Source organism: Syngnathus typhle, linkage group LG1 (genome assembly GCF_033458585.1).
Source record: "Syngnathus typhle isolate RoL2023-S1 ecotype Sweden linkage group LG1, RoL_Styp_1.0, whole genome shotgun sequence".
Lineage (NCBI taxonomy): Eukaryota > Metazoa > Chordata > Actinopteri > Syngnathiformes > Syngnathidae > Syngnathus > Syngnathus typhle.
In genome coordinates, this window is record NC_083738.1 from 7604274 (window position 1) to 7631114 (window position 26841).

General features: G+C 40.9%; 3 protein-coding genes across 4 annotated transcripts; 2 read left to right on the forward strand and 1 right to left on the reverse strand.

Moving 5' to 3' along the window:
• Positions 1-6209: 6209 nt before the first annotated feature.
• LOC133150343 (non-histone chromosomal protein HMG-14A-like) lies at positions 6210-9758 on the reverse strand. 2 transcript variants are annotated; one of them, XM_061272834.1, is made up of 6 exons: positions 9602-9758; positions 8628-8651; positions 8451-8486; positions 7349-7393; positions 7147-7266; positions 6210-7061 (listed from the first exon to the last, which is right to left on the reverse strand). In XM_061272834.1, exons 1-6 carry the CDS (start codon positions 9614-9616, stop codon positions 7014-7016), a joined length of 288 nt encoding a protein of 95 aa, XP_061128818.1. In that variant the 5' UTR covers positions 9617-9758; the 3' UTR covers positions 6210-7013. The 2 variants fall into 2 exon arrangements, with proteins under 2 accessions (XP_061128818.1, XP_061128810.1); XM_061272826.1 differs by having other exon boundaries at positions 7349-7396; positions 9602-9756.
• An 808-nt stretch (positions 9759-10566) lies between these two features.
• Positions 10567-23642, forward strand: sh3bgrl (SH3 domain binding glutamate-rich protein like). Its single transcript, XM_061272812.1, has 4 exons — positions 10567-10803; positions 19381-19566; positions 22596-22676; positions 22961-23642. The coding sequence occupies exons 1-4, from the start codon at positions 10759-10761 to the stop codon at positions 22994-22996; spliced, it is 348 nt and encodes a 115-aa protein (XP_061128796.1). The 5' UTR covers positions 10567-10758; the 3' UTR covers positions 22997-23642.
• A 427-nt stretch (positions 23643-24069) lies between these two features.
• Positions 24070-25470, forward strand: si:dkey-237j10.2 (uncharacterized protein LOC568721 homolog). The gene is made up of 2 exons (XM_061272798.1): positions 24070-24334; positions 24465-25470. Exons 1-2 carry the CDS (start codon positions 24211-24213, stop codon positions 25112-25114), a joined length of 774 nt encoding a protein of 257 aa, XP_061128782.1. The 5' UTR covers positions 24070-24210; the 3' UTR covers positions 25115-25470.
• Positions 25471-26841: the final 1371 nt, after the last annotated feature.

The following is a 26841-nucleotide window of genomic DNA, read 5'->3' on the forward strand; positions in this document are numbered from 1 at the left end:
TCTGTGTGTGTGTGCGTGCGTGCGTGCGTGCATGCGTATGAGTTTATGCCGACACTGATTGACGTCACAGACTCCCCCACTCATTTCCATCTTGCCTGCTGCACAAAGAAAAGATTCCCATCTGCATCTAGCTTTTCTCCCCCAGAACATTTTTGTACCCTTTTTGTTTGGCTCACCTCCATAATGCTCAGCGCCTGTTTCTCTCATCCTTCCTCTTCCTGCCTTCCTATGTATAGTCACTCACTTTTTTGCTTCTACTGCTTGGCTCAGGATAAACAAGACAGTTAAGCATAAACATTTTAAGCCAATCTGACAAGACCCTCTTTGTAAAGCACATTAAAGACCCCTGACAATAAACAACTGTTCATTTCAAGTATCACAAAGGTTCTGTATGCAAGGACGCTGCCCTCTTTTATATTGTGTGTTTTTCTGGCTCCGTGTGCGCTAATTTGTGATGTTGTTTCCACAGTAGATGTTCATCCACATTCAGTCGTTGGTATCCCTGGTGATGACAGGACATCATTTAAATCGCTTCCTCATGAAAGGTCATCTTCATGTTTTACGCAGAGGAAGGTGTGTGTGCAAACTCACTCACCCACTCTCACCCTCCCCTCCTCCTGTGTGCAAAGCCATGACCAATAATTAAGTGAACCGTGGGGGTGGGGAAGGCCGAAGCTGAAAATGCGTGGGATGACAGAGTAGGACATTTACATGTTTGAATAAAGAATATGAAGGCTATTTTAGTCACCATTCCAAGAGTTAGATAGTACACGGGTATGCAAGGCTTGGTGAGCAAATTGCCAATGTGATTATCCTGAATTTGTGAAAATAACCCCCACAAACAAACCTAAGCAGGTGCAACAGGGCAAACAGTGTGTGTTTGTGTGTGGTCTTCTAGAAAATCCATTAACAAGTCACAATGCTGATCAAAGGAGAACGGTAACAGAGTGATCGATGCATGTGTTGGAACTGTGAAATATCACAAGGGCTTTGCAGACGAAAAAGAAAGGTGCTAAAGAAAAAGCTGTTAGCACCGCGACTCTGTCTGATCAATACACATATTTCCCCCTATTAATAGAGATAATTAAGAATACATGACACAAACAGCCTCTGGCATAAGGATCGCTCAATCAAACTGTCTGGGTGAATATAATGTTAATTAATAGAAACGTATCAGCAAACAGATCTTGCTTTCAGAATCTTTAAAGATTTATGGAGTTCAAGACCCACAGCAGGGGTCATCAAGGTGTGTTGTAGTAGTGCTGCACCTAAAGGCTGGAATGGCGCCCTTGAGGACCTGACTTGGTGACCCCTGGTCTACAGTATATCACAAATCTGCTTCAGGAAATATCAATGATTCTGTAGATAGACAAATAGATAGACACACATAGACAAACAACCATGAATGGACAGGAGATGGCAGAGGGAAGAGACCGATCAGGAAGCAAGATGATGGAAGATGGAATGGTGAATGAAGAATGGAATACAGCAAAGAGTAACAAATAATGAAAGGAACAAAACAATGGGATAGTGACAGTGACTCGAGAGACATTAGGTCAAACAGAATAGTCGATGAACAAAAGGTAGTAGTTGTAAAACTCTTGCAAGAGGGAGCTACATTCGATGAGTGCAACCCGGTAATACTGACTAAACCAATATCTAGAAAAATTGGAGGTGCAAAGTATTATATATTAAGAATATTAAGAAACAATCAAATCCATGGTCAAAAGTTGCAGTGTTCCTTCAGTGAGGGGAGTCATCTCCGGTATTGCGGCGAACGTGTCAGTGGATGATTTCAAGAATAATATAACAATATGGAATGTAAGTGGTCAGGCGCCTTGAGGCAACTAGAGATGGGACATGATGTATCCGTCAGTAATGATCACCTTTCGGGAGGATAAACTCCCAGAGGAAATACATATATGATACACGTGCTACATTGTGAAATTGTATATAGCCTACCAATCCACTGCAATGATGCTTAAAGTGTCAAAGGTTTGGCTACGTGCTGGCAGTATGTGAAGGAAGGCATATGTGGACAATTTGAAGGAGACCATGAATAAGGCAAATCAGAGAAAGTAAAATGCTGTAATTGTGCAGAGCGTATAAATTAATGATAGTGCTAGAGGAAAACAAGCTTGCTTTCAGAAGTGCGAATATTCTTGGGACTACAGCAACAAACTTAAGGATCAGTTATTAGTGATTTAAACTGTTTTATTTGCTGTCTTTTTCCTGTTCCAAATTCCAGTCTGGTGGATGGTGATAATCAACCTTTATATGGATATGGAAGAGTTGGTTAATTTAGTATTTTTGATTCATCCCAGGACCTTGTTTGTCTTTTTTGAGCGTGTGGATCAATAAAATATGTTGAAATTCCTCATGCTCCTTGGTTTTACCTCCATGCTCCCCTGCGCTGAGGTCCATCTTTTGCCACCATCGCCGAGTATGTTTACTCACAAAATTCAAGTTAGGATAGTGGAGCTTTCATAAAGTGCATACATTCAGAAATATGTAATGAAAACATGAAATATGTTACGAGAATGTATCTTGCAGGTATTTAGTCCATATTTATAAAGGCATTTATTTCATGCATCTGGTAAGCTAGTGTGTGGTCCATTTTAGTGTCCCCTAAGTAGCACTGTAGAATAAATGTGATTAGCTCGTCAGTAAGCGCCGTAGAAACCTGAAACGATCCTGAACATTTGAATCAGGCACGTTGAAGTACGAAGGGATATAAAACAGCCGAGATATGGCTCTAGTTGCAGGGGTATCAAACTCGTTTTTGTCGCGGGCCACATTGTACTCATAGTTTCCTGCAAAGGGCCATTATGTCTGTCAACCTAAATAAATGTATGAACGCCTCATATTATATACAATGTGAGCTACAAAACAAACTGACAAATAATTCGTTTTCAAATAAGACTAGTGAAAATTTATAGTTTAAAAAGAAGATTTTTAAAAGTGAAGACAATTTGCAATTGTAGTAATGGCACGAATTCACTGCAAATATGTCTTCGCGGGCCACATAAAATGGTGTGGCGGGCCGTATCTGGCCCCCGGGCTTTGAGTTTGACACCTGTGCTCTGGTGGGACCAAGGTTCCCTATCCCTGCTCCAGTGCAAATGCAGAGAATGTTCAGGTTGTCTATTTCCACCTCAAGAAAGCGTTCCCCTCCTTTTCATCAATGCAGTCTGAGGTGTATTATCGCCACCTACTGTTCATTACTCCAACTGAAAACTGATCCTTTCTGATTAAGTTAACTTGTACAAAGCTATGAGCTTTTGCTACTTTTATGTTCTCAACACTCAACCACTCATAGAACTCCTAACCTCAACATTTTGGCCGAAATTTAGTCAGTATACGTTATTTCTGATAAAGTTCAATATTTCCGTTTGCAGTGTAGTGCAGTCCTTCTCAAATAGTGGGGCAGGACATGTCAATTAAGATACATTGTGTTATGCAGAGTTGTACTTATTACAATTTTATAGACAAATTATACTATTTATAGTCACTGAGGAGAGTTGTTGGTGGAGTATTTAATAATATAACATTTTGTTAAGTTTGTTGTTGTCCAGTAAGCACCATAGCCAACAGGACTTTTTGAGCAAAAACATAGAACCCAATCACATACGACCCCACTACTGTAACTATAATAATAATAAAAAATGATCAATCATATTAAGTGTAACTTTCTTTGTGAATTGTGAAGGGTTTATTCAGAAATATACATGGAAAACATGTTTTTCAGGTGCCTGAATATCTGTAACAGTATCAACTGCAAACCGTTCCAGTGAAAAATGAAGACCACGGTTTGATGAAACCAAAACCATCACAGTTTGCAAAAATCATTTAACGCTTCAGCTGCGCCTTGTAATCTTGTCATATATCTGTAGTTATAAAATTTATGAACAAAATTTGTGACAAAGGTCAGCCTTGGTGTAGCCCCAACTCTCACTGAAATAAAATTCAACTTACTGCCAAAAATGCGGTGCAAACTCTAACATAGCTTGTAAAGATACCAAACAGCTTGTATCAGGGGGTCGGTTGCCCACGGAATACGCCCTTCTGTCCCCCATCTTAAAAAATTGGACCACCAATTTGATGTGCCATTCCAAAGGCATTGTCCCCAATGACGACGCTATGTTGTAGAGGCATACGTGTCAACCCAAACTGCCCCACAACATCAACAGCCTGTAGGAACTCCAGGCAGATCTCATCCACCTCCAGAGCCTTGCCCCCTAAAAACTTGTTAACTTTCTCGGTGAACAATCCCAGAGATAGAAAAGTTGGCCTCACCTTCTGGAAGTGAGCAGCACCCCACCTCGACAATGTATAGGGATAACGGTGGTCCATGACACACTCAGATTTAATGTCCCCTTCTTCTCACAGGGTGTGGTCAAATTTCTCCCAGGGTCTGGGAGTTGAAAGGTCACACTTCCAGATGTTCCCAGTAGACCCTGGGGTGGCCTGGTGCAGGCCACTTAGGCCCCACCCACAAGTGGGAAGTATGTTGTCAATAAATTGAAAATCGTCATATTATAACACAATCAAATCACGATCAAATGTATTCTAACAATCTTATAATAACGTGTACCTTAAACAAAATGGTCACAGTTTAATGCATTTTGTCGGTGGGAATTCTTAGCGATTTGTCCCTGCAACTCAAGTTTCTTCTCCGCTCAATCATTTTGTTCCTTCACCATTGGGGTTTCTGAGTCTGACAATGGGTATTCCAAAGAAGCTTCTTTTCCCAATGCCCACCCTATTGCCCATCCGTGAAAGGCACCTGTTTACTTTTGTGAAGTAACTTCTACTAGTAGAAACACGTGATCTCCTCAACTTTTGGGTTTGATCACTGACCTATACCTGCAAGTGTTTACCTACCTGCAACATGACTTCTGGGTCAGTTGGTCATGTGTGTGTGTGTGTGTGTGTGTGGCATCATGTGAATACTATGTGGCGGGGGGCATGCAATGGGCACCGGCCTGGCCACAAGGCTGCCATTTAATCGCTCTATAGGCCTACTTCCACAGGAGGGCCCTGCTGACTCTGAAATTTTTTATTCATCGCAAGGGATTGCTCAGACATCCCCTATGATGATTTTTCTCTGATACTTTCTCTGGTTCTTCACCCAGAATCTGTATGCCCCGGGTTACGCCGCTAGTGACATAAAGCACAGGAATCCCCTAGGATCAAGGTACACACAAACCACTCCACTATTATAAGGTGAAAACTCAGGGAGGGGTCTGATCAATGAATGAAAAAGTAATTAAAAAAGTAAGCGGTTCAGAAAATGATGGCTAAATTCAAGTTTATTTATTTATTAGTTTATTTATTTAAGGGGAAATAGTCAATATACTTTCAATAACAAAAGCCTCCATTTGATTTTTCAGCGAGGCAAAGACGCCATCTAGTGACAGATAGTTAAAACTACAACACCCTCTTTGATATATGTCGACAAAATGGAGCCCATTGCCCGGCCATGACAATTCTGTCTGGCTCAGAGAAGCATCCGCTCCGCAAAATAGAGGACGAGCATCAAGCTAAAGCGATTATGACGTATTGCAATCCGGAAATCATGGTTGGATTTGCAGCAATTGTGGCCTGACGAGAGAGAGACAGAGAGATTGAGACAAAACTAAGTCTATGTAGAGTTAAGCATATCATAGCAAATCATATCGTCGTATAGTTAAAACACTATGAAAATGTTTAACAATAATCATGCATAAAGGACTCATAGGTTTAGGTGTAGATTGCAGACAAGGCCACAAAATATAAGAGTGGGTTATCTTAACAACACCATGCATCTTTCATGATTCCGCTCGGATGTAGGTAGATCTGAAACTGAGATAAATGTGGAGCCAGATTGGTATAGAAATAATACAATAGTCCATCTGGGTCATGGTACTACCACAGATTCTTGAGTTGTACGTGAACGCGTGAAGACTAGAGGAGTTAAGACTACCTTCAAACCAGTGCTACCTAAAACTAATGCATGGGTTCTACAGAGGGAGATACTGATGTTCAGAGGTGTAGCAGGATACTCGAGCTTGATAAAGCCAAACTCATTATTATCATTAAGACATCATACTTTGTGCAATCTTGCAATGCATATTCATTCCTATGTTGTAAGATCATCTTAATGCATTTTATACACATTTGTAATTTTCAAATGTTTTTAAATATGCAATCAAAAAACAGTCACAATGTTTTGAGGAAAATTCCCAGGACTTATTTTTATTAAGAGAATTTCGTAACATAAGAGAGGGACCAGACACCTGCGTTTGTGAGTGCTTTCCAAATTGAAACTATAATAAAAAAAAGAGAAAAAAGAAAAATAACCCAACCGTTTAAAAAAGCTGACATGATGACGCAGGAGCTGTTTTTTCATGCGCAGGGTCGTTCGTCTAGGACACAGGTCGTAGGCATCACTGTTTCAGGAATGTTTTGCATGTTTGTCTTCCTCTTCCTTATGGGCAACGCGCTTAATTCTTTTTAAAAACACATTTTCAATGAGGAAAAAGAAAGATCATGAGACACAAGCAAAAAGGGAACTCACTCCACATTATGAGGTCTAAAGGAAACGGCCACAACGACATGGCTGAACCGTTAATAAAACATGGGTAGGAAGCTGAACTGCGGGAGAGGAGGGTCTAATCTGCAGAGGGGGTGGAGGGACGAAAAACACAGGAATACACAAGCCACGACAGAGCCAATCGGGCAGGGGACACTTTCTACACCAAACAAGGCTTGAACAATCACGAAATGCCGTTTAAAAAAGATTTTAGTGTTTTTGTCTTGCTTGCAGACACTTGATATGACCCCTGCAAATCTGCAAGGTGCTCCATAATCAGCTTTGCTTTTTGTGCTAAAAATCTGTACTGATACTTATAAAATCATTGATAAAAATATTCCTCTGTTAACAATACGCCTTGGAGGGAAACCATGTGAGAGACTTGAGAGGGGAGATTCAAGGGGAGCGGTTGTAGAGGAGGAACGCTGGGGCAGTGCTGCTACTCTGACTTGGCCTCCTCCTTGGCTTCCTCGGGGGCTTCCTCCACCTGCGGCACAGAACGCATGCAGTATAAAGTATGGTCGCCACCATCGTTTTGACCTTCGGAGTCAGCAGCCAAAGCGTCAGCTCACCTCATTGGTCTTGGCCTCTCCGTTCTCAGAGTGGTTTTCTTCACTGGCCTCTGCCTCGGCGTTTTCCTTTGTCTTCTTGGTCTTCTTGTCTTCTTTCTTGTCATTCACGGCTTTCTCTTTCTGGAAAAGGCCGCAAAACAAGTCGTTGGCTGCATTCGAGTTAAAATGTGAGATGGCTGTGCGTGCGGCCGACCTCTCCTACCTTCGCTGCCTTCTTAACCTTTGGTTCCGCCTTAGATGTGGCGGGCTTCTGCGGATATGGGAGGAAGTACAAGTGGCTCAAACAAGTTTTCTTTGTCAATATTTAAGAGGCACTATAGGTCCTGGGCTACAACCTGTTAAAAGCAGTTGCTACCTCAGTTGCTCATTCTATTATGATATTGAACTATGAATTTTACAACTTATTACTACTTCTGAATTCAAAACTACATTGTTCAAATATTGAGTTATTTTAAGTGACGTTGCCTGATATGGCAAACATTTGGAAATGCTGCCATATTGTCTGATATTGCTCAAAATTATTGTCATCCTTGAGTTTGGAGAAAATACATTGCTTTGCCTTCAATTACAAATGGAAAACTTGTTCAACTCTCAAAGACAGCTGCATATGTGTATATGATTTCTGTTATAAGTAACCATTGGTTCTGTTCTCTAAACTTTTGACTGAGCTTTTGAATGGAATCTGAAAATATTATATTTTGCTAACAGTACAATCACAAATAATATAAACACTGCATGGAGGTTTCAGTAAACATGCACGTGCGTGCGCACACACATTTTTAACCCCGTTATTCACAATATTTTGTATTTAAAGAACACGAAGCACCAAGTTACATTGGCAACTTTCTATAGTTTTATAATAATGCATCACTCTTTATCGGCATGTAAAAGTGTATCATATTTGATTAGATTCTTTTTTATTTTCGAAAAGGGGGCAGCTTTGTACTTCTTAGTTTATTTATGTGATTCGATGTTGCCCCTTTTACGATACAATTTACAACTTTTTAAGATTAATGGAAATTACCTTTAAAACTGATGGGTTAAAATAAAGCTTTAACTCACGGTAGGCTGTTTTGAACCACGTTTTTTTTTTAACCAATCCGTTTTAAGCATGCCCTATTTAGACTGCAGTGTTATTTGTGAATGATAAAGTGACAAAAATTCAGAAAAAAAAGTTTTACAAGTACAACTTCCTATTTTACCTGATCAGCTATATGCCTGTATATATTTAGATGCTGTTTATCACATGTTAATTTGCCATATTATTTTATGCAAAAATATTATTTCTGTATGCGTCCTCTGACCTCTAATGACCTGATCCGGGCTGATCTCCTCTGGGGCTGAAACAGAACACATCAATTCAAGCATGTTGCTTAGTAAACTCGGAACAGTGTGCAGGTGACAAATTTAAAATGACATTTCATGTGTATTTGGATAAATTTGTAATTAAAATGCTATTTAACATTCTCAAATCCCCCTACCTCCTCCTTGTCCTCTGTTTCTCTCTGCAAAACATAAAACAAGAGTTAAACACGGAAACATGAATATGTCTTTATTAAATGCTTGATTAGTGTTTATAACAACAATAAAGTGCCACCAAACGACTTGTGCACTTAATATGATTAGCAACAGGGGTGTTGAGAAAACTTTTTCAAATCATCCCATAACATGAAAGTTGGACAAATAGAGCTGCTTTAAACAATTTAGGGCTGTAAAATATGGCGGCAAAGCGTGGTTGGCGAGAGGGGCTCCGAGAAGTTGAGCACGCGAGCCACTGGAGACACATTTGGAGGGCCAGGGCCGCGCTTGTCCCTTTCACTCCCCCATATCTGCCTCCCATTCAATGCATGCAGCTCAAATTTGAAAGCTGGCGCGGGAGTCTCAGAGAGGGGGGAGGAACTTCGCTAAGCCTCACGGGCGCCTCCCGCAGGCATAGCCACGCCACCGCAGCCATTTGGGACTACGAACAAAGAGAGAAAATATATCATTTTATCCAAACGCGACGTCGAATGTCGGATTTTGCGGTCGAAACGCAAAGTAAAGTCTCCGCAGTATTTTCTGGCGCTACTTTGAAGCGGTTTGGCGGGCAAACGGCGATAAGCGAGCCGTTTGTTCTCGGCTGGCTCGCCGACGAAGGTGCACAAGCGCTGCAAAGCATGGCTGCTGCTGCTTGTGCTTTAACTGCACGGAGAGCCACAGACTTCGAGCTGCATAACGGACAGCGACGGTTTGCGCCGTTCTTTAGGCGTATCGGCGCGGGAAAATATTCATTCCAACACACGAAAAAAATCCTCGTTAGAGTTATTTTATGGGGGAAAATTATCGACGACATCCGAACACTATACATCGCGTTATAATTAAATAATGTCTCAGAGGAATGTCTCTCAAGCGTTTGCATTGCATTCGCGGACTCGGTAACACTCTAAGAATTTTTCATTTGTTCTAGATTACTCACCTTTCTCCTGGGCATGTTGATCTCTTGGAGGTTTGAACGCAAACACAACTAAAATCAGTTGTTCTCAGTGCATGTGAAGACGAGTGTCTCTCCTATGCTGGCCAGTGTAGTAAACACACAGAAACAGAGAGGCGAGTGGTTGAATGGGGGGAGGGGTGCGGCTAAACGCTGGATTGACAGCTGGGCCAGCCAACCGCGCGGCGCTATTCGGGCTGCGGAACACTTGGAATTTTGGAGCCGGTGATGGTTAGCGGGTCTGCACGAATGGCTTCTTACAGGGGGCGATGGGAGGACGCCTATGAGAATGAAAGGATTCGAGGACATGTTGGCTTAATGTGTAGTAGACATGATTGTTCAATGAGAAGGGGACTCGTGGAAAACCCGACGTATTCAAGCCCCCGCGCCGGGTTTATCCACCGATTTTTCTCCATAAAACAAATAAAACCAATATCCAGCGACAGTGGGCGCTTTTGTCATGAACTGCATTCGTGTTGAGACCAATATGGCGCCCACACCTCTCCTCCCTGACACATTTCTTTTGGTTTGTTTCGGGTTTCCCAAATTCGTTAGAGTGGGAAGGAGTGCGTCGTCTGCTCCAGACGCCTGTAGGGGGCCCACTGAGCCCGTCTCATGAACATGGCTGCCTTCGCCTCTCACTGCTTTTGTGGTGCACGCTCTCAAAAAACTCAAACAAAACAAATTGTCATTCCGGGCGTGTTCTATGAACTGCAACTCATTCGTTCGCCATTTTTTGCCCCCCTCTAACACATACGCGTGTCGTGCGCATGTGCTATAACGCAAATACTGTACAGCAATGAGGTGACGTGCACAAGCAGACACCCGAGCAGTCTCGCCAGCTTTTATTATTTGCCGTTCTGCAGTTACGTGTCTCCCTGCGACTCGAGGTTATGCACTTCTCACTGCCCGGAATCTCTCGCGAGGGACTTTAAGGGGCGGGGAGGCTAGGAGAGGCGGAGGAGGAATGCAAAGCTCCATCCAGTGCACAAGAGCACGAGTGTTTGTGCGTGCAGTTTGTCTATAACAGAGGATCAAACCTGAGAATTTGGTCGGGTTTTTTTCTCTTTCACAGCAAATCCTGCACATCAGCCTCCCTTCATAAGAACAAGAGCAGCAAGAGCCAGCACCCGGGATTGACCATGGTGATCAAAGTATACATAGCGTCCTCCTCCGGGTCCACTTCGGTAAGGGATGTTACATCTTTATTGTGATGTGCGAATATTTGCAGCATCCCTCCCCTCTAAATCCACTCGGAGGGCAGTTGAACCCGGGTTGAACTCAGAATTTGCATCAGTATGGAAATGTCTTACCCCTGCTACATGGCCCGTCCTCATGTTTGTGATATTCTGTGCACTTTTTAGCAGTGTTTAAAAAGTGTTGTTGTAAGAGTACAACTTGCAACATGATGCTGTCAACTGTTCTACTTCTGCTTATTATGTTTACTAAGTGGTGGCAATGGCAGTTAAAACCAGGTTGGAGAACAGGAAATACAGACGGTTGTTAAACATTTGCTGCACATTCCCTGCTTGGAATGGTTTGGATTTGCTGTAGAAACCAGGGGTGTTTAGTTTCAGGCATGCCAATCTCATCTTGAGTGGAAAGGAATGATGGTGATGCAATTCTCCGAGGCCTTTATAGAAGGGCAGCTGCAGAACACAGTTTAAGACATTCTTGATATCTTCTTTATTAGCGACACATTATTTGTGTGCATTAAGGTTTAAACAAGTAATCTTGGGCAGAGCCATTGCCTAAAATGAGCACACATACCATGCAGTCAGTTAAATCACACACCCTACCTTTCTTAAATGCTTATATTTTGGTTAACATCACCACAAGAGGTCTTAGTTTAACTATCCTGTATGCTTCATATTGTAATTGTTGCCATTGTGTTTGTCACCTAATTTAGTTACATGACAGGCTAACACATGAGAACTACCTCTCACTAAGATGCAGTGTGCTTTATTACCGCTGCAAACTACAAGTAGAACAATCACACACACTAAAGACAGTGTTATAAATGAGCACATTTCTGTATTTTCTTCGAAAAGAAATCAAATTGGATTGTCTACCCAATGAGAGCATGTTTTAGCTTTTTTAAAGCATCTGTCAGTATCATTCAGTGTTGTCATCTTTTCAGTTTACTTAACTAACAAGCCCTTGTCAAGGGGTTTACCTCACCTTAAGATGATGTACTTTCACTTTCACTGTCACACAGAGCCTCTTTTCAGCTGCACTTATATGCCTTTATTGCCCTTACAGTAAATTATTAGTAAAGACTCGGTGGTCAGAAAGAACAGAGCCAGTCAACAACTCAGAGACACATTTGCTGTATCAGCGTTGATTCTGATCTGTTTTGAGCAATCAGGAGTAACAGAGCCTTAGAAATGTGCCACAACAATCTGGTATATCAGCTCACATTGCAGCTTAATTGTCTTTCCCTAGTCATTTCCGGCTGTTTGTTGGGAAATCAACCTTGTTTAGAGCATGCTCTATAATATAGAGCATATAGAGTCTATATGAAATTATATGAAATGGCTGACAGTTCAAGCAGAAACCTTTACTCCTCAATAAGACCCAGCTTCATGCAAGAGAAAATCCACAAATTCATTCCACTAAGTGGCCCAAGCTGATGTTTGCTAATAGAGAAGAGCTAAACCACTAGGACTGTACAGCAAAATGGGAACAACACGAATGATCTATCACTATTGTAGTGTACTGATTTGCCTTTAGTCAGGTAATTGATTCCAATTGCACACAAGTGTGCAAGCCCCTTCTAAACTCCTCCCTGTGACACCTCGCGGTAACCAAAGGTCAGCACTGGAAACTAACGCCAAGAAAGAAAAAACACGACTGCAATAGAAAATGACACACCATCACACTACAAGCACCATGTTTGATTGTTGTAGAATGATATTTTTCTGAAATGTTGCATGACGTTTATGTCAGATGTACACCTTTCAAGAAATTCAACATTCATCTCATCAATCCATAGAGTAAATGCCCATATAATTTGACAATCCTTCAAATCTTTTGTATTTGAACATTCAAATACTTTTTCACAGCATTGTACTGTATGTGTCACTAGAAATGCAAATACGTAGGTATAAAATGTATGCATCAAATTGGAACATATGTATTGGTGAACAAATTCTACCACCCTTGACCCCAGATAATCAGTGGTCTACCTGTAAAGTGACATCCTCTTTCCACCACAGTATAACTGCTCAACAAGAAATAGAAACACTGTATTTCTCAAATGTCCTTAAGAGTTTTTTTTCCCACAACACTTGTTATTGTTTGCTAGACATTTTAAATCATATCCTGCTGTGTATCTTTACTGCCTACTCCAAGTACAAACTGTAGCCACAGAGATAAGGTTTACACTGTGAATACGCTACGTGCGTTGTACATATCCACAATATTTGTGTGGCTCTCTACCTCTGTATTCTTCCCAGAGTTTGTACGACAAATATTGTGTAGTTTTAGGGGAGGGAGTCTATCAAAAGCTGTTACTGTTGTACTGCTGACTGGGGTCATGCTTAGGTGGAGGCTACTGGCTGCTGTCAAACTTCAAGCAAGACTATCTTTGAGCGCACAAATCAGACTTCCATAAATCAAGGCAAAACTATAATCACTTGAATACAAACAGCCAGTCGCACATGCACATCCAGTGGCTTGACGTGGCTTCTAAAAACAAACATCTATACATATCTTTTTTTTTCTCCATAAGCATTTGTATTTGTCTGTGAAGAATTTGACAACAAAATTGTGTCTTGTATTTGAGCTAAATTCATTGTCACCCTCAGCCTCATCTGTATTGCGGGCTATTGATTTGAGCTTGTGCTACAGTTAATCTAATCAGTCTCTTGCCTAGCTGTTGTTAATGACTGACCCTTTTTAAGGATTGATCCGACCTGAATCTAATTTCACTTCCTTGACAACACAGCACTCACGTGCTGGTAATGACGGCGCTGCTATTGATTATAAAAGAGGAATCTTCTCTCACGGCTATACAGTGATCCCTCGCTACTTCGCGTTTCGTTTATAGCGGGTTCTCTACATCGTGGATTTTTTTTTCCAAATAAAAACAGCATTTAAAAGTCAAAATAAAACTTCTAAATTGAGGAAACATGTGTCTAACCTTTAGGACAATGTAGTATTGCTCCAAATGTTCGTTTACATTCCTACAGAAGTCTGTTTTCGTGTGTTAGCACGATCGCGAATTAGCATCTTTCCGCTACCTCGTTAGCCTGCCCAGTACTTCTTGTTGGTGACCGTACTTCGCGGATTTCACTTATCGCGGGTGGTTTTTGGAACCAATTATCCGTGATAAACGAGGGATTACTGTATACCAAAATAAGGCCTAGAGAATTTTACTGGTATGTTCTGGCTCCAGACTGACAGTTTTTGTCCCCAGAATAATTGAGGGGCCCATTGAAACTAATATTCCCGTGATTATAAGTGGCAGAAAGTCAGCTAAACAACTGAGAAGAAATAATTTTAGCCAGAGATGGGACCAAGTCTCAAGTGAGTCTCAAGTCTTAACCTTCAAGTCCCAAGTCATTTTTTTCTTGGGCAAGTCAAGTCAAGTCCTTAAATCGGTCAAGTCCAAGTCAAGTCCTTAAATAGGTCAAGTCAAGTCCAAATCAAGTCACCTTATTATTACAATTTTACCCGCAGAATCTGATTTTAGTAACGTGAAAAGACAAGATACAAGTAACTTTAAGTAACCATCATTGTCCAATGTGTCTAACCTGTTTAAAAAATATGACAATAATTTGGATTTGCACTGTAATTACTGATATTCAGTAAAATACAACATGGAATTAAACAAAAAAGAAATTACCTCATACAATGATTAACAGCTCAATCTAAACAAATGAACGTCTGCCGACAGTGTCTGACACATTTGAGTTGCAAATATGAAAAAATAATCTGAAAAAAATCTGAAAGAAGAAACACATTAAATAGCATTAGAAGCATTTTATGTTTTATCTGTAACATCTGGAGACACCAGAGCTCTATCAACTTCAAACGGACAAAGTTTGAAGTTGTCGTCTGGCTGTCTGAAATGTTTCTGTTGCATATCTTGCACTGTGCTGTTCGTCTTTTGCCTCGCGGTACCGCTCCCGCTGACATGTTTGTGCATGTCTGATATAAAGGGGCGTGATTCTCCAATAAACACGTTAGGTAGGTAGAGAGGGCACGACTGATTGATTGACAGGGTAGCAATCCAATCATGACAACGCCATTCTCAGCCTGCGCTCCTACCGTGTTATCGATATTACTTTTTTAAATGTATTATTAATTTTATATTCAAACTTAAAACATAAAATAAATAACACTTAAGTCATCCAAGTCATCGTGTCTCAAGTCAAGTCAAGTCCCGAGTCTTTAACTTCCAAGTCCAAGTCGAGTCTCAAGTTTTTTTTATTTTTGTCAAGTCAAGTCACAAGTCATCAAAACAGCGACTCAAGTCGACTCGAGTCCAAGTCACAGTGACTCGAGTCCCCATCTCTGATTTTAGCACTACTAACCTAGGTTTTTAACTTGGTCAGTCTCTGAACAAGCCAATGTCTTTTTCCAGAATGGTTCCTACCTGACCAAATTAAACATGTATTCTTTGTCAGTCACACTCTGGTCCAAAACACGAGAACGCTAGCGCTTTTAAATGTTAGGTCTTTTCATCATTTTTGATCAATTATTTTATTACCAAGCACAAGCTTGATTTTCTGTTTTCAGCCTTGGTTAGGTCAAGATAATAGCGCAGCAGTACTTATCGAGTCAACATCTCCAAACTTCAGTTTCATGAGTGAAGCCAGAATTCATAAGTGAGGAGGGTTAATAATCTCCAATGCAAGAAATCATTCTATGGATAGTTTGACTGTTTTAAATATGTTGCTCTTCAGGTCACATTCTCCTATCCAGCAACATCTATAACTATTTTCAGACAACCAAAATACAACATAGAGTTTTTCAATGACTTTTCAATGATGTTGTCGATTGTATGCATTTATTTTCACTATGTTGTAATGGTGGGTGATTTTAACACTCATTTTGACAATCTGAAAGATGGAAATACCAAAGGGCTCTTGAACCTCTGGGACAATTTGGATTTTTTTCAATAAGTCACAGATTCAATGCATAACAAGGACCACGTCCATCCATCCATCCATCCATCCATCCATCCATCCATCCATCCATCCATCCATCCATCCATCCATCCATCCATCCATCCATCCATCCATCCATCTTCTATACCGCTTGTCCCCACAGGGGTCGCGGGCGTGCCGGAACCTATCCCAGCAGTCATCAAGCAGTAGGCGAGGACAGCCTGAACTGGTTGCCAGCCAATCGCAGAGCACAGAGATGAACAACCATGCACACTCGCACTCACACCTACAGACAATTTGGAGTGCTCAATCAGCCTACCATACATGTTTTTGCAATGTGGGAAGAAACCGGAGTTCCCGGAGGAAACCCACGCAGGCACGGGGAGAACATGCAAACTCCACACAGGGAGGACCGGAGGTGGAATTGAACCCGCACCCTCCGAACTGTGACATGGACGTGCTAACCAGTGCGTCAGAGTGCCCACAAGGGCCACATATTGGATCTAATTATTTCCAGAAGTTTCAATATTTCTGAGGTTGAGGTGTCTGATATTGTCTGATTTTTACTGTTTTATTGAAAATGCCCATGCTAATTTGAACGCAGGTGGAGCAGAGATAATTAGAAAGCGTTATATTCACTCAGGATTTTACAGCATCACCAAGCCTGCCCTCAGCTTCTCTTGATGACCTTGTAAATGCTTTTAATTCAGAGACCTGAGTCCTTACAATCACTACGAAATAGACCACGTCTTCAAATAATTACACCGGCTTCCAGTAAGTCAAAGAATTTATGTTAAAATCAGCGACCACCCCATGGTGTTCCTCACCTCTCACGGGAAATTAGCTAAAAGATATTTGACCCATACAAAATAAACGGTGGTCGACTAAATAGCACATCCACGTCACAGTGCAGAGGTTGTAGGTGTAACAATCGTTAGCATGTCTGCCTCACAGTTCAGAGGTACAGGGTTCGATCCAGATCTGGCCTTCCTGTGTGGACGTCGCATGTTCTCCCTGTGACAACACATTGAAAAGCAATTGATTACTAATCTACAATTGACATATTCACTTAAGTGCTTTTATAACTTTTGCCTACCAAGTATTTACTCTAATAAAACATGACATCTAGGTGCACTAGTAAGCGCGTCCGCCTCACAGTGCGGAGATTGTAGGTGTGTGTGGCCTTCCTGTGTGGAGTGTTCATGTTTTCCCCCTGCTTGTGTGGGTTTTCTTTAGATCCTCCGGTTTCTTCCCACATTTCAAAAACATGCATGATAGGTTGATGGAGCACTCTAAATTGCCTGTAGACATGAGTGTGGATGGTTGTCTGTCTCTGTGTGCCCTACGATTGGCTGGCTACGAGATCAGGCTGTCCCCGCCTTCTGCCCAGAGTCAAGTAAGCTAGGCACTAGCACGCCTGCGACCCTCGTGAGGACAAGCAGTACAGAAAATGGATGGATGGATGGATGGATGGATGGATGGATGGATGGATGGATGGATGGATGGATGGATGGATGGATGGATGGATGGATGGATGGATGGATCTGACCCACATTGAGCTGTCCTTCTATGGGCCAAAGCTTTCTTCAAATATTGAAGAATTTTTCTTTTTGTTCCACCAAAAGTACTTGTGATGTTAACTGATTGTCTTCAAAGTCATCTTGGTGAATATTTTTGTTTGTGCCCTTTAATAGTTGTATAAATTACTCACTGTTGCTATTGATTTGCTTGAGATGCAAAACATAAATGTATTCATTATTCTTCTCTAAATTCAGACACATTTCCCCAAAAATGTTGACGGCAAAATGCGATGGCATGAGCGGAATGACCTGCATCAGCAGTCTTCATTCTCTGGGTATTAGAAACTTATGATCCATTTCTAGATGAACAATACAATGTGTGTTCTACATTTTTATGGGCCCACTCTCAGTTATTTGCATCTCTAGCTAGTAGCTACGTTGTGATTTCTTTCTTTTTCTGAAAGCATTTAGGTTTGTCATCAAAAGATGAACATGACCCAAGAGTTGCCTCCCTGCTTGGCACTCAGCATTAAGGGTTGGAATTGAAGGGTTAGATCACCAAATAATTCCCGAGCGCGGCGCCCCTGCTGCTCACTGCTCCCCTCTCCCCCAGGGGATGGATCAAAATCACACGGGGATGGGTCAAATGCAGAGGGCAAAATTCACCACACCCAGATGCGTGTGTGACGATCATTGGGACTTAACAAAAAAAAAAGGAAAAAAAAACAAAAAGAAAGAGATTTGGGTGCGTATTATACATGAGTACAGGCTTTTTTCCAGCATTGACATGCCATTTTTAGGGTGCATGTTATACATGGGGGCGCATTATACATGGAAATAAACGGTAGGTACTTTGAAATAAAAGCTGAAATACTGATCTCCTCACACATTAAAACTGATGTTAAACACTAAAATAAAAGACAAATGCCTCACTCATTGCAGTAATTTTATGGGTGGGTGGAAGTATGGAACTTACGTAAAAGGTAAATCACAATCATGACAACAGAAAAAGAATTAAGTTGTTCGTCACCACACCAAAATCTTGCCAGTCAGTTTTCTTGGATTTTGAATCATTGGGGACATCTTTCCTTTTAATCAAACTATGCATAACGTACGTGAGTGTGTGTGCGCGTGCGTGCGTGCGTGCGTGTGTGTGTTGTCAACTTGCAGCAGACCTTATTTGGCTCCTGTTTGACTGGTTACCTCCTCTCAAGATCCAGAGAAGCATTTGTTTCCGTCTGGCCTTGTAGGGCCATCCTCCCTCTTACATGCACCCATCAAGGCCCTATTGGACAAGACACTAAAACACACATCCGTGGAGGAGGCAGGGCTAAAACACAGAATGACAATGATTTTTCTTGTAAAATGATTGCTTTGCCTCCAGTCAAATGAAATATACATTATCAGTGGTTTAAGTGTTTATTTTTCTTTCCTCTAAATACATGCTTATAGACAACCACAATGTGTCCGGACTAAAACCTTGATTTTCTCATACATTTCAATACGCAAGTGGAAAAAATAAAAACTAGAATGTCAGTCAGTAGTGTGAGATCTGTTGACTTGCAAGCAAGCTACTTCCTGATGTGAGTCTGAAGGCTGTTGACATTTCCATCGATGTGATTGAAATTGAGAAAATATATGTGTATATTGCACCTGCACTAATATCAGGATCTTCACAACCCTTCTAAAAAGTTTCAGTTGTTTGCATGACGCAATCAGCATTGTGCTTTCATAATTCGTGTACTTTCCCCAGTGGCCCTCACTTAAGCAAATTCCAGTTTGGTCAACCCTTTTACACAACAACAAAATGCTTCTTTTTCCTATAGAGCTTTCAGGTCGTCTTAATGGGGAAAACATGGTTAACTAAAGTTAAAAAATAAGAAAAGAAAATATTGATATCTCAAATATTTTGAACACAGAGTTTTAATATTTTAGAATTATTTATCACTCAGTGAACAGGTTGTGTGTTTTGTTTCACAGTAAAGAGGAAGTGTGTATTTTTTTTTTTTTTTTTGCAGACCCATGACCGTTTAGTCAAACCAAACTGTTCCATTTCCTCAAATGTCTCCTCTCAGTTGACACATGACTAACTGACCCCCTTTTTACCCATACCACTTCCCTCCAACAGATTAAAAAGCAGCAGCAGGATGTGATGGGCTTCCTGGCAGCCAATAAGATCGGATTTGAGGAGTGTGACATCGCAGCTAACGAGGACAACAGGAAGTGGATGCGAGAGAACGTTCCGGAGGAGTCACGGCCGGCCACGGGGAACCCTCTTCCGCCACAAATATTTAATGAAAGCAAATATTGTGGGGTGAGATAGAAACAAAATGCTTTCATTGGAGATGTACACTGTTTACATTACTAATAGCCACGTAGAGGGGCAAAAGTTACCTATGAAAGTTACCTCAATAATTACAATGGTTACATACAGATCCTTCCTTCCTTCCTTCCTTCTTTCCTTCTTTCCTTCCTTCCTTCCTTGTTTCACCTTGTCTTTGCTTCCTTGTTTCCGAACTTTATTCCATCCTAGTTTCCTTGCATACGCACTTCTTTGAATCCTTAACTTCTAGTTTCCTTGCTTTCTTCTTTTTTGTTTCCTTGTTTCCTTAAGCCCTTATCCTACTGAACTGTGAAGATTTGCAGGTGTTTTCAAAGGTTGTAAATGTTCCCTTATGCATTTTTTATATTTTAAAATCCATCCATCCATTATCCGTACCGCCTGTCCCCACGGGGGTAGCGAGCGTGCTGAAGCTTATCCCAGCAGTCAGGGGACACCCTGAACCGGTTGCCAGCCAATCGCAGGGCACACAGAGACAAACAACCAACAGAGACAAACAACCATCCGCACTCGCGCTCACACCTATGGGCAATTTGAGTGCTCAATCAGTCTACCAAGCATGCTTTTGGGATGTGGGAGGAAACCGTAGTTCCCGGGGAAAATCCACGCAGGCATGGGGAGAACATGCAAATTCAAACCCGTAACCTCTGAAGTGTGAGGCGGACGTGCTAACCAGTGCGTCACTGTGCCACATATTTTTTAAATTTTAAATTACATATTAATTTTTGTTTTCCTCTTATTTCCTCATTATTTGACGGACTGAACTTGGAACATGGAAAAAAATCCAATTTAAAACTGTCCATCCTCATTCTACAATTTACACTTTTGTGAAAATTCCAAATAAAAGCCAGAAATGTCTAGATCAGTGGTCACCAAACTACGGCCCGCGGGCCGGATACGGCCCACAGGACCGTTTAATCCGGCCCGCCAACCCTGAACAAATTGTATTATTAAACTTTTTTTTTTTGGTCATTTTGCCTGCAATAACTGGGTTTCCCCAGTAGGTGGGGAAGCGCTCGCCTGCGCATTTACTACCGGAAGCCGTGTCAGAAAGCTCAGTGCACACTCACAAGTGCGCGCACTCGCGCTCTATTTGTATCAGTCCCGAATTTAGAGCGTGGACTGTGACGACAGCATTCTTGTAATTCGCGCGCTGAGCTTCCAGATGCAGTTTTGCGCTAAAGCCACCCACAAACCTTCCCCTGGAATCCTTCCATTAAAATGAGTCGCCCAAGGAAAAGCAAGGTGGACACAGTGCCGAGCGTTTAAAAGAGAGTGGCCAATTTGGCTCAACGTACGCGATGTGACGTTCAGCCACATGAACGTCAACATCAACCCGTCACAGATCGAGGTAAACGGACCAACACCTCGGATCTCGCCTAAGAATTGCCACAACAAATTTTACTCCAGACTATGACGCACTAGCAAACTTTAACAAAAAAGACATCGGTGTCTACAAGCCTACTGGAACCTACAAAAGGATTACAAGGAAGGAACACAAGAACTTTAAGAGACTGCTCATATGTGTCAGAGAGATTCTGCTCTGACAACTGAGCTGAACTTTTATCTGTTAAGATTGTGCATGGCACAACAGAAAGTTAATGCTCCATGGCTTTTTTTTCTATGAAGAACCCAGAGAGAGTTATTTAGTAGGGGTGTAACGATACATCGATACACATCGATTAATTGATATAATGCTCTACGATTTATTGGCATCGATGCTAAAGGTAAACATCGATTTATATCGCCGTGTTTGACCTCGGACATTAGACGCGACTTTATTTTGAAATCCAGTTCATTGTTGCTTGCTTCCTCTTTCCGTGAGCAGTGCGCCCGGCGTTGTTGTGTTGTGAGCAGAGCACGCACGTGAAAGGGGAGGCGACAACTAGTACGCGGCTCCTGGGCTGGTGCTATGGCTAGTGCCCAAAGAGACGAGGAAATTTGCTCCCCTTAGGCTTCAAGTCATTCGTTTGGAAGCACTATGGATTCCAAAGAAAAGATGGCTCAACGGACAAGACACGTGCAGTTTGTAAATCCTGCCATGCGGTGATCAAATATTCAGGGAGCACAAATCTCGCCGCACATTTAAAGAAAAAACACGACATCAAAGTTCAGTGTTAAAGTAAGCAATTTGTATACTACAATACTCTTGTAATTTCCTAAATAAAGAGTTTGCAGTACCTTGTTGATTTTGCGTATGAATTGTTATAAATCAGGATATTGTTCTATATTTCTTATTAAAAAAAAGAAAAAATCGATCGTAGAGCACTATATCGCGATATATCGTGAATGAATCGCAGCAGGCTTTAAGATATCGGCAAATATCGTATCGTAGTTCTTTATATCGATATTATATCGTATCGTGACAAAACCCGCGATTTACACCCCTATTATTTAGTTATTATTTATTTCCTGTTTTTTCTGTGAAGAACTCAGAGAGGGTTATTTAGTTATTATTTATTTCATTAATAGTGTTATTATTTGTTTCCTGACTTTTTTTCTGTAAAGAACCCGGAAAGGGTTATTAAATAACCGTTATTTGGTTATGTGTGGCTTTCTGGAAAACAATACATTTTTTAAGCTCCCCTACGACCGTCTCACTTTTTCTGTTACAAACTAACGCCGGCCCCCCATCAGAGAAGGGAAAAGTTATGTGGCCCTCACAGGAAAAAGTTTGGGGGCCCCTGGTCTAGATAGTATATTTTACTACTTTCTACATTTTTTGACAGATTCAACCCATTCCACCTTTGACCTCTTACGCTCATTCCAGGTCATTATAGTAGTATGTATATCAATTCATGTCATTCATCATTCCAAATCCTTCCTTGTTTTTTTATCCAGTCTCTTACAGACTTTTCCAGAAATTGCATTCTCTAGTTAACAGTATTATCTTTTATATGTCTCTGTTTTATATCTTTTATTTTTTTACCTTAAGTTTTCATTATTAGGAGGGGAGCAGATGTCTTGTAAGTGGCCATACTTTCTCTTTCCTTGCTTCTCAGAACTATGAGGCCTTCTTCGATGCCAGAGAGGACAATGCAGTGTATGCATTTCTAGGTCTGACTGCTCCCCCAGGATCAAAGGTAAAATTTTAGTAAGCCCTCATGAATGCCTTGCTTTCGTCGCTCTTCTCTTGCATATTAAGAAAACAATTTCATTCCCCATTTTTCTGACATGTCATCCAAGCATGGCTCATTTGCTTCTGCACAATGGCGTCTCCCTGCATCTATCTTGATAGCAAATGCAGGAAAGTGTGCTTGTTATTGAAGCATAGAAGGAGTTTCACCTTTCATGTAGAAGGGATATACTTATCAGTATGAACATCACTCTCACACTGTCCTCTCTTTCCATGTGTGCTTCTTTGCAGGAGGCTGAGGCTCTGTTGAAGAAAGCACAACAATAGTATTCACGTTTAAAGATATCCTTGGGCCTAGTACCTACATGAAAAAGGTTGCTCTTCATGTTTCATTTTTTTACAATTCTTTCATTAATTGTGCCTTGTCATCGTGAAATGAGGTACAACAAAAGAAAACAATGTTCTGCTTATCAAGACTGTCCAGTGCTTCCTCAACCTCTCGTCTGCTAGCGTATTGGTCTGTCCGTTTGGCATGATTAAAAGATGTGCAATGTAGCGTTCCCATGTAGACATCCTTGTGTACATTGTCATGTGCATGTCAGACTCATCATAATAGGAGTGATTATTAAAAAGTCTTAAATCTTGAATTAGAGAAACATTTTCATTTGTACTGTTCTGTAATTGCTGAAAGTTGATAAAAGCAACTTCAGCTTGAGCAACCCATTCCCATGTTTTCATGTTTATGTAGTATATTTCCTTCAAACTGTCTTAGAGCTCTTTTGACAGCAAACTTTTTCTATAAGAAAATATATGTTTAGCAATTGGACTTAAGGCAGTGATGTGACGATTTTATTTGCTGTTTGATTGTTTCTTTTAGATGAGTGGAACTGTTTTTATGTAAGCTTCCTATTTTCTATTGTGTTGGAGAATGTTAGTTATCTTCCCCAACCTTAAATAAAATGCTTAACTACAACCACATGTCTGTATCTTCCTAATTGCTTTGATAATCAATGAGGCACATTAGAATGTGAGTGTGCACTTGTTAAAGTTAAACATTTCTGGACAATCTGTCATTCAGTTGTAGTTTATTTCAAATGTGTTTTATGGGGTTCAGGTCAGTTATTCTCCATTGTTTCGCAAAAATAGGTACCTACCTAATGTAGATGTTTACAACTGGAGTAGTCAGCCACAGCACGTCCTTGTGGATCTTGCTTTATGATCTGTGCTTGAGTCATGCTGGAACAGAAAAGGGCCTTTCACGGTATTTTTCCACAAAATTGGAAGCATAGAATTTTTGAAAATACTATATCAGTAAGATAATAAGTGCCTGTATCTCATTTCCCACTCAACTACAATGTTTATCATTACGAAATACCAGTCACATTCTTAATAAAGGAAGTAAGTTGAATGGGTGGAGGGGTCACTTCTCTGTTGGAGAAGTGACAGACCAGTAGATTTCTATCTTTACATCCGCAGTCACATTTTACTTCTTGCGTTTAGACTGACAACAAAAAAAGATAAAACAAGATTAATTGTGAATCATGCTGGCAGAAGGTATTTTGAGTCTGTTGCATTTCAAGGAGGACAATGATAATGTTGCTTTTGTTTCCATGGGACGCAAGTTTCAGAGAAGCTCGATGATTCTTCAGACAGATCTTAAACAAGGTGGGTGAGCAGCAGTTTTAATCACTCAGCTCGTGACTACTGAGAAAGAGGACTTGGGAATGATCATCCCACGGCACTATACAAACTGAAAATATTTTATTGTATGTTTATTGTGTGTTGTATTGCTCAGGTCTAGAACACGAGGATTCTGGCTTCAGACTTTCTCATGAAGTCCGAGCCACAGGTCTTTCTATCCCTAGATGTTCACCTGTTGAAAACCTTGAAACAGACCTGACACTCTGCGCAAGCGCTTGTAGCCTCCTGGAACATTATCCTGATCTCCAGGTGGCCGATGCTGGCCTCATCTCCTACAACGCTCTCGGAAACAGCGGCACTCACCAAAATCTTTACACTGAGTCTTATAATTTGACCCGGCCCGAGTGTGCAGAACAACAGCCTCTCTTGTCACTTCCAGACCAGGGCTATCTGGTTATGGGTGGCTTGGATCTGCCCGCCTTACAGTCAGAGCCCATGTCTGACTCATTGCTGAATGGACTTCTGGAGAAAAAGTTAGATGAGGTATATCTGCAGCACCTGACTGATAACCTGGCTCGATGCAACTCCATCCTGGGTAACAGCCTGCTGCATGGCCTGGTACCTCCTCTGCAACCTAACAACCAACAGCATGGCTCAGATTCACTGGAGTCCATTCTGGAAAAGGGACCAGATGGAGAGAATGGCAAGAAGATAAGTCACTTGACCACCGTAAATTTACCTCCATGTTCCTCTAACTTTAGCACTCCCATCCTTCGTATTTCCGAGGATGTGCATCCACAATGAAAACATTTAACATGTTAGTTTCATGTATTACTAACATAGCGGATTTCTTTTTTCCATTATTCAAAAATTCAATGCTACAGTGAGTGTTTCGATTATCTGAAATGGACTATGTGAGCTTTCACTCGCTGGTGGTGGTGACCTGACTCAATTTTTAACTGCTTGCATATGACACCTGCTGGTAGATTTTTGTAAGACATCACAATCGATACAACTGATACGACTGTATAAATAAACCTGTGATTTGTCCAATTTGGACTTACTACCGTAGTTGTAAACGATGATTTTAGACAAACTCTCCCTCGATAAGGAATAAATATTGTAATAAAGGATCCTAATAAAATATATTTAAAACTCAAGACATTTATTAGACGAGCTTTCATCTATTTGTTGCAGCCAGTTGTCTCATTAGCAGTTGCCACAGGGCGTCATAGTGTTCCATCTAGTTTTCCCTTTCTAGAACTGATTGCCTTCTCACTACATTGATCAAACTTCTCTTGAATTTTCCTTTAGCATCCTTCTACCTACGTATATACTCAACTATTTCTCCTCCGCCGTAGCCAAACCAGCAAAGTCTGGTCTCTCTGACCTTTGATTCTGATGAAACTTTGAGGGCTTATACATGATACTCTGGAAGTATGGTCTAGAGGTGTGGCATGAGAGTTGAAAAATAAACAGGCCAAAATAATATATGCTTTGAATTAACCCTCCCGCAGTCTGATATGAATAAATAAAGATAGCTCACTCATCTCTTTATTCGCAAGGGGTTGTTGAATGTCTTGTGCCTTAGGTGTCACATGGGACGCAAACACTGAGCACTCAAGTCCCAAATTATGTTTAAATTCATTATTTCTACAATGGAACTGCTTCACTACGTTCCATACAAAGAAAACAGGAACACATTACCCAACCTATCAACGGTTACTTCATAAAGTACATACATATTGGCAAGCTTGTGCGAAACACAGGCACACTTAAGTTTTTGCTGCCAAGGTCATGATGCAAAAATGTGTTTTCCAATCAACAGTATCATTAACCATTCAAGAAAAGGAAAACATTTCAAATTTTAGAAGTCCCAACTCAAACTGGCTACAAATCAGAGAAACTCATACACATTATATCATGTAATCATTTACAAATCAATGACATCACTTCACATGACGCATATGATATCAGTTCAGATAAAATCACTTCAGCAATTTTGTCAATCACGTAAATGAAGGGTTCTTACACCTTGTGTTCATGTACATATCAATTCATGTACATGACATCACTTAATTTTATTAACTCATTAGATTACAGTTCAGATAAAATCACCACAGAAATGTTTTCAAAGTGCCAATTCCAATTACTGGTACATTTTGTAATTTCATTGGTGAATGATAATTGCACCTAGCTTGTTACTTTGGAGGCACAGTAGACATAACCAAATCTTCATTGTTGCCCACTACAAACTAAATGTCTGACCTCCACGCCACTGCGATTCTGCATCATCATAAAACATGACAATAAAATAGTGCGTGGAACTTGCATTAAATTGTTTATCTAACTATTTTCCATTTGTTACTGGAGAAAATAGACTCCACACTTGACAGCCATCATATTTGGACTAAAAAAATAATAAAGATCAGTGGCGTAGCCAGGAATTTTTTCAGTAGGGGCGCGTCCACAGGAAAAACAATCGAACATCACCCACGCCGTTCGCTGATCGTTAAAACAACATCCGGGTC